Source organism: Musca vetustissima, unplaced genomic scaffold (assembly GCF_032173495.1).
Source record: "Musca vetustissima isolate MV318-11 ecotype Yass unplaced genomic scaffold, APGP_CSIRO_Mvet_v1 utg18824, whole genome shotgun sequence".
In the NCBI taxonomy this organism is placed as follows: Eukaryota; Metazoa; Arthropoda; class Insecta; order Diptera; family Muscidae; genus Musca; species Musca vetustissima.
The window spans coordinates 26,668-39,113 of record NW_026876584.1 but is presented as its reverse complement, the minus strand read 5'-3'; the positions used below and the strand labels follow the sequence as shown (position 1 = coordinate 39,113).

The window sequence follows — 12,446 nt, the reverse complement described above, 5'->3', positions numbered from 1 at the left end:
CTGTCTCTTTAACCTTTAACTTAACATGCTTTCACAATCCAAAAAAATACAAAAACAACACCGACTACTACTAACCAATTTTTTTTGAACAGCCGCCTCTGGTGATAATCAAACCCGTAAGTAGTAACAGTAGCTCCGGAATGGAATTGATGTGACTAGTAGTTAATTGTTGGCTTTTGTTGTTGTTATTTTCGTTGTAGTTTGTGGTCTTTGGGATTTAGTTTTATTTTTATAATTTAATAATATTAGCATAAATGGTGTGAAAGTTAATGGCCCAAAGGCTCTCATATGGAGTCCTCAAGTTTTTTTAGAGAACAGATGGTCTTTATGCAGACCAATTGGGATGTATAGAGACCTCATGGTCTATATACAGACCAATTGTGGTGTATAGAGACCTCATGGTCTATATACAGACCAATTGTGCTGTATAGAGATCTCATAGTCTCTATACAGACCAATTGGGTTGTATAGAGACCTCATGGTCTTTATACAGATCAATTGGGCTGTATAGGACCTCAAGGCCAAAAAAATTTTTTGTCTCCTAAGAGAAGACCTATTTTTCCTTCAACCTCTTTAACCAAAAAAGAAAAGCGGCCAACGTATGACCAAAACTTCTGTAAGCCCCCAAAAATTTATTAGCCATTCCGAAACAAATTAATTACCCAAACAAACATGTCTAAATTTTGTTTTTGGTATTTGGCACATCATGAATTATTTTATTCTGAGTAAGGCAGTAGACAACAGCACTCACTCATTCACACAACAACAACGACAAATAAATAACATTTTTTTTTATTTTGGACATGTTCTGAATATTTTCGTTAGAAACTACACATTTTCTACAAATTTATTTGATTTCTTAGAATACGAATTCTCCCACATCAGTGTCAATTATTGTTGACAAGCTACCACCGAATTTAGTTTTCAACGTGACGACCCACTGACCAACCTCCCCACCGCAAAACATGGCTTTTTTGCAATTGGCGCTTAAACGATTTATTCCGCGCCATTACTAATCGTTAAATTATGTTGTGTGCGTGCTTTATTTGAACAAATAGTTGAAAAATGTGTGTATGTGAATTGAGAATGAAATATTGGAGTACCCTACATCATACACTTCGGAAATTGCAGTAAATGTTGTTTAGAGGAGCTCGTCATTAAAAATTTATCCTGTGTACTATTACTCCATTAATCTCCTTGGGACACTTTTGGATGTCTTTAAAGCTTATCTTCAACGGTTAAGATTTGCACCACTATATAGAACATCATCAACTAAAACTGAACTCTAAGCAATTCCTGATCGCACCTTTCAGCTTCCTTAAATTTTTCTCCATAAATATACTCCTTAGAATTCAGTGATGTATTCGGACCTCTATAGATATACTCTTTAAATGTTAGAAATGGATATCTTACAAGCATTCGAACATCTAGAGAGCTCTTCTTTATACTTTTCGACCAACAAGAACTTTTTCATGCAAACTCGGACGTCTTTGGAGATCCTATTGCTCATTCAAAACATTCTAGCCCTTTGAATCATTCTCCACGAAGAAAGTTCTAGGTTTTTTTCTGCCTCATTATTCGGACCTCTATAGAGAACTTATTTTAATATTAGAACCTCTGCAGAGCTGTTTTTACCTTTTCCGACCAACTTATACGTTCTCCCGACCAATTCAGACCATTTTAGAATACCTCTTCACATATTCGAAATATTTCAGCTCTTTTGAATTATAATCTCTCCTATCCACCTATTTGAAACCTTCAAACTCTATTTCATCCTCCACAAAGATACTCTGACCTCTATCGAACCCCTACAGTGATCTTCTTTACTTTTTCTCAACATCTTCTCCTTGCAAATTCGGACCTCTATTCAGCTCCTCATTCTATATTTGTAACTTTACAGTCTATATTTGTAACTGAGTCTATATCACGTAAAATGCCTCTTGAGGCTTCAAGAAGCGTGATTAGCACCTAGTCTAGCCTGAAGGATAATCCTCATCACATAATCGGACCATCATTAATGTCTTAGATGATTCTCAAGTATCTCCTTCTTTCCCATTATAACCTCCACAGACCTGTAGGAACCTCTTCATCACCTAATCGGACCTTCATATGTCTGAAATGATTTCTAAGTACATTTTCTCTCCTGTTATAAATTCTATAGTGTTTCCTGAGCTTATAGGTTACAAAACATTTGAATCTCTATAGTGGATCACATCACATAATGAGATATGTTTATACAATAGAAGTCTGCTCAGCACCTAATTTAACTAATTTAACCAAATCAGACCACTAAATATCTTAAATGATTTCTACGTACCTCCTTCTCTCACGTTGTTATCTCTATCAATATTCCTATAAAAAATATCTCCATAAATTCCTATCACATACCTGTACCTACAAAGAGCTCTTCATAATATAACATTTTGATATCTCTCCACATAACATAATGTGGCCTCTTGAGACCTCAAGAAGCCTGCTCAGCACCTAGTCCAACCTGAAGGATGGTCCTCATCACATAATCGGTCCCCCAGAACCTCCATTAATGTCTACGATGATTTCTAAATATCTCCTTCTCTTTCGTTATAACCTCAATAGACCTGTAGGAACCTCTTCATCACCTGACCGGATCTCCGTATGCCTTAAATGATTTCGATGTACCACCTTCATTCCCCTTATAACCTCTATGTAGTATCTTGAGGCAATAGGTGGCAAAATATTTAAATCTCCACATGATGTGATATCTTTATAAAAGTGTGCTCAGCACCTTGTGTAACTTGTAGGAACCCGTTCATCACCTAATCGGATCACGTTATAATCTCTATACAGTTTCTTATAAAATTCTACGATCCTCTATGGTCGTTATTATCACTACATTGACCTACATAGGGGTCTATAAGCATAACTTGTGGATCTCTATAGCACTCCACATCACATAATATGGCCTATGGAGCTCGTTCGAATTGATACCTCACCACTTAATTGAATCTTCACAGAACTCCATATCATCTAAGTTGACCTATATATACATTAGTACCCTTTGAGGCTTCTGTAGATGTCGTCATCAACTTATCGGACCGAAATTTATAATATTAACCACTTTAGACTTCTTCAGGAATGGTTTGGATTTCTTCAAAAGTCCTCACCATGCAATTAAGGATCTACAATGATTTATCTCCCCAACGCTGGTATTCAGCCGTTCCGTCTTCTACAGTATTGTTCTTTGATATTGGTGCTTAAGATCAGATCATTATGAGGGATGACGTTCTCTATTTTTTAATTACCTAGCAACTTCTAACGATCCCTTTATGATCTAACCGGACTTCTATGTTGCTAATCATCATTATCTCGGTCTTCATTCGAGGTCGCCGTCATATATTCGAAGCTACATAGTGCTCTTCAGAACCGGTTTAAAATGTAATATAACTTATTTTTCTTGAGGTCTTAAAAGGCTTTCTCTGAAGCTGTACGGAGGTGCTAATCTATTCTTCGAGGTATTTAAGATCTCTCTAAATATCCAAGATAAGGAATTAGTTCTTGCTTTCTAAAGTTTTGCCCCGTCATGTCATATTTAAAAATTTTACCAGCTTCTGTTTTTGGACATAGACGGAGGGTTTAATTGTTTTACCGCCATTTCTTGACCCTTTGACAAACATGACAATTCTTTTTCAGAATTGTATTGGGTTGTGATGATTTCGGCTTCATAGAAGTATCCCTTTCTAAAGCGCTTCGTAAGTGGACGGTTGATATTCCAGTACTATGATATTCTAGTTCTCAATTGGTTACCAAACCGAAACCTCTAGGTCCCCGTTTTTACCTTCAAACCTTTGAAATTGTTACACTAAAGAAAAGGGCCTATCATTGGTATTATAGGACGATCCACCTATTTTTTTACCTTTTTGAATCCGTATATCTGCAAAATGTACCACTACAGTCTTCTTTTGCCACCTAACCGATATGGCGCCCAACAGTTCTATCTAACCACATTCTTCAGCAAAACAATTTTAATGGATTATTATTGCCCTCATAAATGTGGACTTAAAGTCATAAAACGCCAAAAAAATCTGTTCTCCGCATATTTTCTGTCTCCAAAAATAATGAATACAATGAACAATAGTTTCATGCTACCAACCTACCTTGGCTACCGGGCTAGCGGTCATGTCTAAACTGATTTTTTCTCATTTTCAAAATTACCTTTTAAATTCCAGATAAAGTGTTGGGCACAAAAAAATAAAAACGAAATACAATCATGACATGATTGCTGTCGTTGTTGCTATTGTTAATCCCATTGACCATTATTATGCTTCGAGGTGGAAGCAAAAAAAAAACTATGGACACCATATTACTTTATATAGCCACATAGATAATGGTGTGAACTTAATTAATTGATAAGACTGATGGAAAAATATCTATGAAAATAGATAATGAAAAAAAATATTTCATTTTTTTCAAAATGCAATTAAAAATTAGCAACAACAATGTGAGAGGAGTGTTTTTTTTTAAATATTTTATGAAGCATACAAGAGGCGTAGATTTATCAGAAAATATTTTTTCAAGGCCTACAAGAGGCGTGGATTTATTGAAGAATATTTTTTCAAGGCCTACAAGAGGCGTGGATTTATTGAAGAATATTTTTTCAAGGCCTACAAGAGGCGTGGATTTATGAAGAATATTTTTTCAAGGCCTACAAGAGGCGTGGATTTATTGAAGAATATTTTTTCAAGACCTACAAGAAGAATATTTTTTCAAGGCCTCCAAGAGGCGAGGATTTTTTAAATATTTTTTCAAGGGCCATATAATTTTTTCATTTGACCCCTTCCAAAAGAAGTCAAACCTACACCCCTGTTTCTTTTATTGCTAATTTTGCCCTGATTTAGATTATGTTGATTTTTTTTCTTGACCGTTGTTAAAACGTTTAAGCCACAACATTATTTAATGTTGTGCCGCCGCCATTCGACGACAATCAGCCACAAAACTTCATAACACGATTTTTAACACGTTTAAGCCATTATAACGTTTTTCTCCGTTTTTCGGTTTTTTTGCCTTACCGTTTAAGGCACAATTGTATATGTCTCTTGTTCAGGTGACACATTTTCCCTGATAAATAGCTTAAGATTATTTTTGTGTGTATGTATGTGTACTATGTTTTGGGCAAAATGCCAGTTGGGTTAATCACAATTGGTCACTAATTTATCACGCCTTAAAGGGTGTTTGTCTTAATGACAATTTTTACACTTAAGTTATCCATGGCATATAACTAAGAGGAAGGGGTTTAAAATTTGTAGAGGTGGAGGGGGTTTAATTTATTAAATAAAGTAAATTATTATGATCCAAGGGTCTTGGATCGGTTACAGGGCCACGAAATCCGAGTCTGTCAATTTATTTAAACAAAATAATAAATTTTCAGGTCCCAAGGCCTTGACCCTAGATCTTACACAGATCACGGCAAATAATCCGTCTTACAAAACCTCTATTATTTTTACATAGAAATCAATAAATCACCTAGGTTTCGAATCACCAGCAATGTAGCAAAAAAAGAAAAAATCAAATTATAATTTGTAATAAAACAAAATCATACCAGCAGATGTTGTTGGAATTCCAGGGAAAAAATATAACCGGTAGCTAATTTCAATATTTGTGTTTTTTTTTCTGGTATTACATTAGCTACTGGTAGTCAAAATAGTAGCTTCTGGTTTCTTTAATGTCTGTTGTTGCTGTTGTTACTTGAAAACAACAACAAAAATTATTCAAAATAGTCTGCAAGCGTAAATTACATTTAATGGAGGGTTTTTTTCATTTTTTAATGAAATTTTTCAGTGACTTCAGTACTTCGGCTGTGATTGTTTGTCGTTATGTTGGAAGATAGCAAACAACCACAATTGGACCAATTTGTAGTGTTTTTGTTGTTGTTGTGCAGTTGTTGATGGAGGAAAACATCATCCATTCACCAAAAAAGAGTGTTGCAATTTATGGAGGTACCTAATTTTTTTTGGAGGTACCTAAACGATCGTCGGACTACCAGTATTTAAATACAAAAATAAATAACTTACCTTTTTGTTGTTGTAAATAATTGCAATGAAATCGTTTTTATAAAAGTAAAATGATATGAGGCTTAAATGATATATAGTGCCAAGAATTGATGTATGATTACAAATAGAAAGATTAAAAATCGATCGAATCGGAAATTAGAAAATATTCGAGAATTAAGAAAAAATAACTATTAATTTAATTATATATATATACACATATTCGTCCGATTTAATGTAAATGAAGCACCAAAGTCCCTAAGTCTAGAATGGTGTGTGTTAAATTTCGTGAAAATCGGTTCAAATTTAGATATATCCCCCATATATATATTTTCGTCCGATGTAATGTAAATTGGGCACCAAGGTCCCTGAGGTCTGCTGAGATTTGTGAAAATCGGTTGAGATCTAGATATAGCTCCTATATATAATTAAGTCAGATTTTATGAAAAATGGTGCAAAGCGCCGATATTTCTTTCTATTTGCATGATATTTGACACAGATTACTGAATTGAGCCTAGAATGATGTGAATGATGAAAATCGGTCCGATTTTATGTTAATGGTGTACCAAAGTCCCTATATATCTTTCGATTTGCACGAAATTTAGCATATCGTACTGAATTGAGTCTAGAATGGTGTGTGCTAAGTTTCGTGAAAATCTGTTCAGATTTGGATATATCTCCCATATATAATTAAATTCGATGTTATGTAAATGGAGCACAAAAGTCCCTATATTTCTTTCGATATGCTCGAAATTTGACATAGCACACTGAATTGAGTCTTGAGTGACGTGTATTAAGTTTCGTGAAAATCGGTTCAGATTTAGATATACTCCCATATATATTTCCGTCAAATTTTATGTAAATTGTGCCCTAAAGACCCAAAGTTTGTCCGATTGGCACACAATTTTGAACAATGTACTGAAATTAATATGAATTAGTTTCATTGGTTCAAATGTAGATATATCTACCATATTTTTTTCGTCCGATTTCAGGTAAATGGTGCACCAAACTCCTTATATGTGTCCGATTGATACGAAGTTTTGCACAACGTATCAAATTGAGACTAGAATGACGTATTGTGTTTTGTTGAAATTGGTGCAGATGCTGACATTTTAACATTAAAATTTGAAATTAAATAATGAACAGCATACCGAACACCGTGTATCAAAATAAATGTAAAGTCATGTCTTGGCCTGGTAATAATTTTTTTATATTTTGTGAAACGGTTACTCATTTTGGTAATATTATAATTCCTCATTATTAGTTTTTATTTATATTTTTTATTAGTTGTAAAAAAATATTCAAACTTTTTCCTTAAGTTTTAATTTTATTATATCCCCTCAAATTATCTTTAATTTTTCACATTGACTCGTTCTAATATATATTTTCTTTCATTTTTTCCCCTTACAGGCCTCCCGCAAAGTATCAAAATGTGGATATTTATTTGTAGCACCAGATTGGGATTTCAGCAATCCTCTTTACAGAACAAAGGTAAGTTTGTTAATAACCAATTTTCTCCATTTGATTCAGACAGTTGTAAAGATTCGCTCAGTTGTAAATAATCTCCTTTAGAGAAACGAAGATAATTGGTTTTGTAAGTTGATCAATATTTCCGACGAGATCCCATTTGTTTATTTTACCCCTATAAATGACCTCCGATCTATTCAAAATTAGCCGATGATCTTAAACATTTATCGTCTCATCCTTTTAAAAGGACTTCAGCCTCACCATCCTTTTCGCACCAGTTTCAACTATGATCTCAAGGAGACTCCCATCGTTTATCTTCTCTCGGTGAAAGATTTTCTATTTCTTCTCAAACAACGTCTTATTCTAGAGACCGAAGATATCGTATTAACCTCGTTGGCTTCAATTTATTTCTGTTCATTGTTCTTCTTCCATCTTGTAAATTTTCAACTTTTTAACAAACTGCATCTTTTTCTGCAAGTAGAGTTGGGTCGTTCCGAAACGAATGACTTCTCGGCGAATGACTTTATATTTATTCTCAATCAACGTCTTATTCTAGAAACCGAAGATCTCGAGTATATCATATTTACCTCATCGGCTACAATTAATTTCTGAAGCATAGGCCTATTGTTCGTCTGTGCCATGGAGTAAAATTTCCATTTATATAGTAGCTGAGTTATCGGGGTTGAGTCATTCCTGAATGAACTAACTCGAAGAAACTATTCCGCAAAAGGAACGGTACTAGGTCCTGATATTTTGTTCACCTAGTTACAAATACTACCTGAAGGGAAGTCCAATCGGTCATAATACCGATAGTGCGAACTATCGGTATTAGTTTCAGTTTCATTTGGTCATATAGTTCTTCTTACAAATACTACCTCAAGGGAAGTCCCATCGGTCATATCCTTTCTCGAACTTAGGCTCCTTTGAAAATGTATTAACTCATTCACAAACAAATTTCGTTCTTTCTTTCTTTCTTCTTAAATAGCGTCTTTTGTAGAAACCGAATATCCCGAGCATACCTCCTCCCATCGTTCTTTTGTGCCCTGGGCTAACATTTTAATTTCTTCACAAGCTGCCACTATTTCGGCAAGTAGAGTTGGGTCGATTCGGAACGAATTAGTTCAAAAAAACTATTCTGCAATTGGAACGACCTGTACTAGTTCCTGTTCCTTTCGTTCATCTAGTTTCCTTTGCTCCAGGCGTTCATTTTTGTGTCATCGCTTAGTACTCCTTTGAGAAAGATTTTTTTCTCCAATTAAAAAAAAAATATCCTTTTTCCGTACAGCTTCAATTTTTACTCATAGAAGAGACCCGTCCGTTCCTTGGCAAACGATAGAAAAACTTCACATATCTTTATATTCTGTTCCTTTATCTGGAGACCGAATATCTCCAAGATGAGCTATTGGGTTTTCAACCAATACTCCTTTACCTTACCAAGGTCCATTAATTAGATCGGAAATCATTTTTTTTCGCCGTTCTCTACTAAATGATTTTCAAAACAATCTTCTTTGGGTGTGGCCTGACGTCTTCCGGCGAAGTGATCAATTGACATATGCATACATTCGACGTTCTATTTTATAGACTCCTAGGGAACCTATTTAAGTTTTTATCGGATTTAAAGATGTCAGCAAATGCAGAAATATCGATGGAACTTCTGCTCTGTACACAAACTTATGAAGATCTTCGCATTTGGAATTTTTTCAACAAGTGTTGTTCACAGATACATAACTTTATATATCTTCCTTTATAGATCCCTCCAAAACAATTTATTGCAATCGAAACAATGTAGATTAAATATTTAATATAAATTGTGCTCTACATTTTCCGACAATTTTGATTTTATACGAACTTTTTTTGACATTTCTTGTTTACAAGATAATTTTGAATTATGGTTTTTAATTCAGCTCGAAGGCATCGGAGTGGGGTATAATTTATATGTCAGTTGTTAATTGTTTTTTATTTACATTTCTGGTCTGCGATGAAGATGACGATGACAGGCCCGTGCTGGGCTATGATAACTTCTGAAAATGTTTTATTATTTGTTGCAGTTGTAGTTTTTTTTTATAAAAAAGAGCAATGTAAAAGACTGACGGCGGCGTTAACAGCAGTTGTCAACCTATATTCATATTTCGGATGGTTTGTTGACAATGGTTTAGGGATGCAGCGATGAGAAAATATTGGGGTATTGAGGAAGATCTATAAAAAACAAATGGGTGAGGAAATCTTAGTAATCTGGGAAACATATAAAATATTTCCGGCATAAGACCTTCGCTGTCATATCATATTTAAAAAATAAGCGTTTTTTTTATTTGTATTATAAATTGATATTGAATTGAATTATTTTTTCTAAATCTCCTTAAGAAAAATTATCTTATTAGAGCTCCTCCCCCAAAAATCCTCATTTATTTGTCGCAAAACCTATTTTGTCTACAAAAGAAAGTTCTGTATTTAAAAAGTCTCCATATGCACTTTGTTGATGTTGTTTTTTTTTCGTTTGACATTTTCATTACTGTTTTTTTTTTGTCGTGTGTGTTTTAAAACTGCTAACATCTTTAAAAATTAAATTTATGTTTATTTGCTGTGCTGCACGTAGCCGCACACGGCCTCAGTCATCACCTCACATCCCGAGCGATAAGCCATCAGTGTTTTATTGTTACGATTGTCATAATGATGATGACGGACACTCATCACCACTAGTACTCAGTCAGTCAACAGACAATGTTATTGCGTTTCTTCTTCATCTGATTTTGTTTCTTAGTGGCTAAAGATGCAATACGAGGTGCAATTTTTAGTTCTGAGTAGACCAAAAGGGGCCTGGTATTTTAAAATTTTTATACAAATACCACAAAGCACTCACTTTCTGCTGGGACAAATCCCAATATGTGGTCGGATACATTTATGCTGAATTGCCATTAGCTTCTGTTATGGTAACTACTCCCTGATGAACGTTTTCTGCTGGGGCTACATCCTGACATGTGCGATGATACATCTATGCTGAATTTCTCGTTGGGTCCTGTTATAGTTACTAAATTCCGGAGCTAAAAATGCACTGATACATTAATGCCGAATTCCTCTGTGGCTTCAGGTATGGTAATTACATTCATTTAAAAGAACATTTACCATGTGTACTGATAAATTTTGGATGAATTCCTCTTTGGGTTCTGTTATGGTAACTATTTATTTAAAAAGTGTAAGCGGAGCAGTATATTCGGACAGGTCCTCTTATAATACCCACAAATATCACTAATACCACAAATATCGGGGGTTAATACCTATATCCACTCTAACATATTAATGCTGAATTTCTCATATCTCCTCCTGGCATATATTAAAGCTCTACTGAATGAATAAAATCGCGGACGAATTTCTTCAATACACTGTCAAAGGAACGTCAGAGACGAACACTCAAATTTCTAAAGAATTGAAAACCATGTGGAGTAAAATATTAAAGATTCCGCATACATCCAACCCAGCTATTCGGGCAAAACCAAACAATGCTTCTGGGGAAAAATGTGAAATTTTGGTTCAGAGAGGGGACAGTTTGACATGACCAAGAAGGAGAATGACCTCTGCAAGCTACAAATCAAGAGTTAAGGCCACATTGTTCCTTCGTCAAACCTGTCCGTCCAAACAAAACAAATTATCGTTTTGATATTAGCTTAGGCTCAACTGACAGCAATACAGACAGACCTTGGGAGGACGACAATGGACCATCAAACGACTAAAACCTAACAACCATTGCAAGATATGCAATAAAGTATCAACGATGTTCCAGCAACTTTCCGCTGAAAGCATTGAAATATCACCTCCATGTCAGTCGTGAATTCACCTGAATAGGGCCAAGTAAGATGCTCGTTTGAAGGAATACTCAGTAAGCTCACTTTATCCGGAGGAGTGGAACATACCCTTTGATCGGAATAGTCCTTAAGGGCCTAAAAAATCATATCTTCAAAAATTAAAGAAATTAAACTTGGAGTCATCCGACAACAGTGCAGATAGGCTCAAATTCAATCAAATTTGTGATTATGGATCCGATGTATTTGGTATATTTTCCTACAAACTAACAGAAATAGCCTACTAAACTAAATTACTATATCATGAGGGTATTCGTATTCTATGTAACGGTGCTGCCATCTATAGTTTCCGGGAACAACGTTTATTTAGTGTTTGTTTTTTCCACTAGGTAGCGCCTGTGTTGATGGCGATGTTGCCTGTTATTGAAAAGTCTGGGGGTTCGGAGGCATTTGGTCAGAAGGAAGATGTAAGCCTCTTTTTAAAAATATTCGATAATCAATTTGACAGAATGTTTATTTCTCTGCTGCGGTTCGATCATCTATCGTTTCATAGATACAATGCCTACTTGAATACGGTGCAGTGGTTGGGGTCATCTCCTGATATTCCTATTAGAACGTCAGGTGACTACCGATGCATTTGAACTGGACGGTGGTGTAGGCCTCAATTTACAAATATTTGAAAATTACTTTCAAAAATTTGTTCCCACGCTAATAACTGATTTTTCTATTCACCTGCCGGGCTGTATGCCAAACAATTGTTCATCATCACCTCGGATTTGGTCATCCATCGTTTTCTACAAACAATGTCTCCTTGAATTGCTTTCAGTGGTTCGGGTCCTTTCTTACTGATTGTTGCCATTTTCTTCTAGGTGGCGCTATCTCTTGATATAATTTTTTTTTTTTTGTTATCCTCATAGGTCAGGGGTTCGGATGAATTTCATCTGGAGGACAATTTAAGACTTTTATTTACAAATGTTCGAAAATTAATTTGAAAGAATGTTTATTCCCTTACTGGGGTTCGGCCATCTATCGTTTCATAGAAACAATGCCTCTTTAAATGTTTGGCAGTGGTTGGGGTCCTTGCTACTTAGTGTAACCATTTTTCCCTGGATGGAGCTATTTCTTAAATTTTTAAACTTTGTTATCCTCAAGTTTTGATGTT

The 12,446-nt window shown here is 35.0% G+C and overlaps 1 protein-coding gene across 1 annotated transcript in view; it reads left to right on the top strand.

Moving 5' to 3' along the window:
* LOC133321133 (protein outspread-like) overlaps positions 1–11,751 on the top strand; it is a gene marked incomplete at its 3' end in the record, with an annotated part of 159,416 nt that extends 147,665 nt beyond the window's left edge. Inside the window, exons 2-3 of the mRNA XM_061530227.1 lie at positions 7,434–7,577; positions 11,674–11,751. Coding sequence (XP_061386211.1) covers positions 7,434–7,577; positions 11,674–11,751 — 222 coding nt within the window. The remainder of the gene's footprint in view (positions 1–7,433; positions 7,578–11,673) is intronic.
* Between the last annotated feature and the right edge of the window lie 695 nt (positions 11,752–12,446).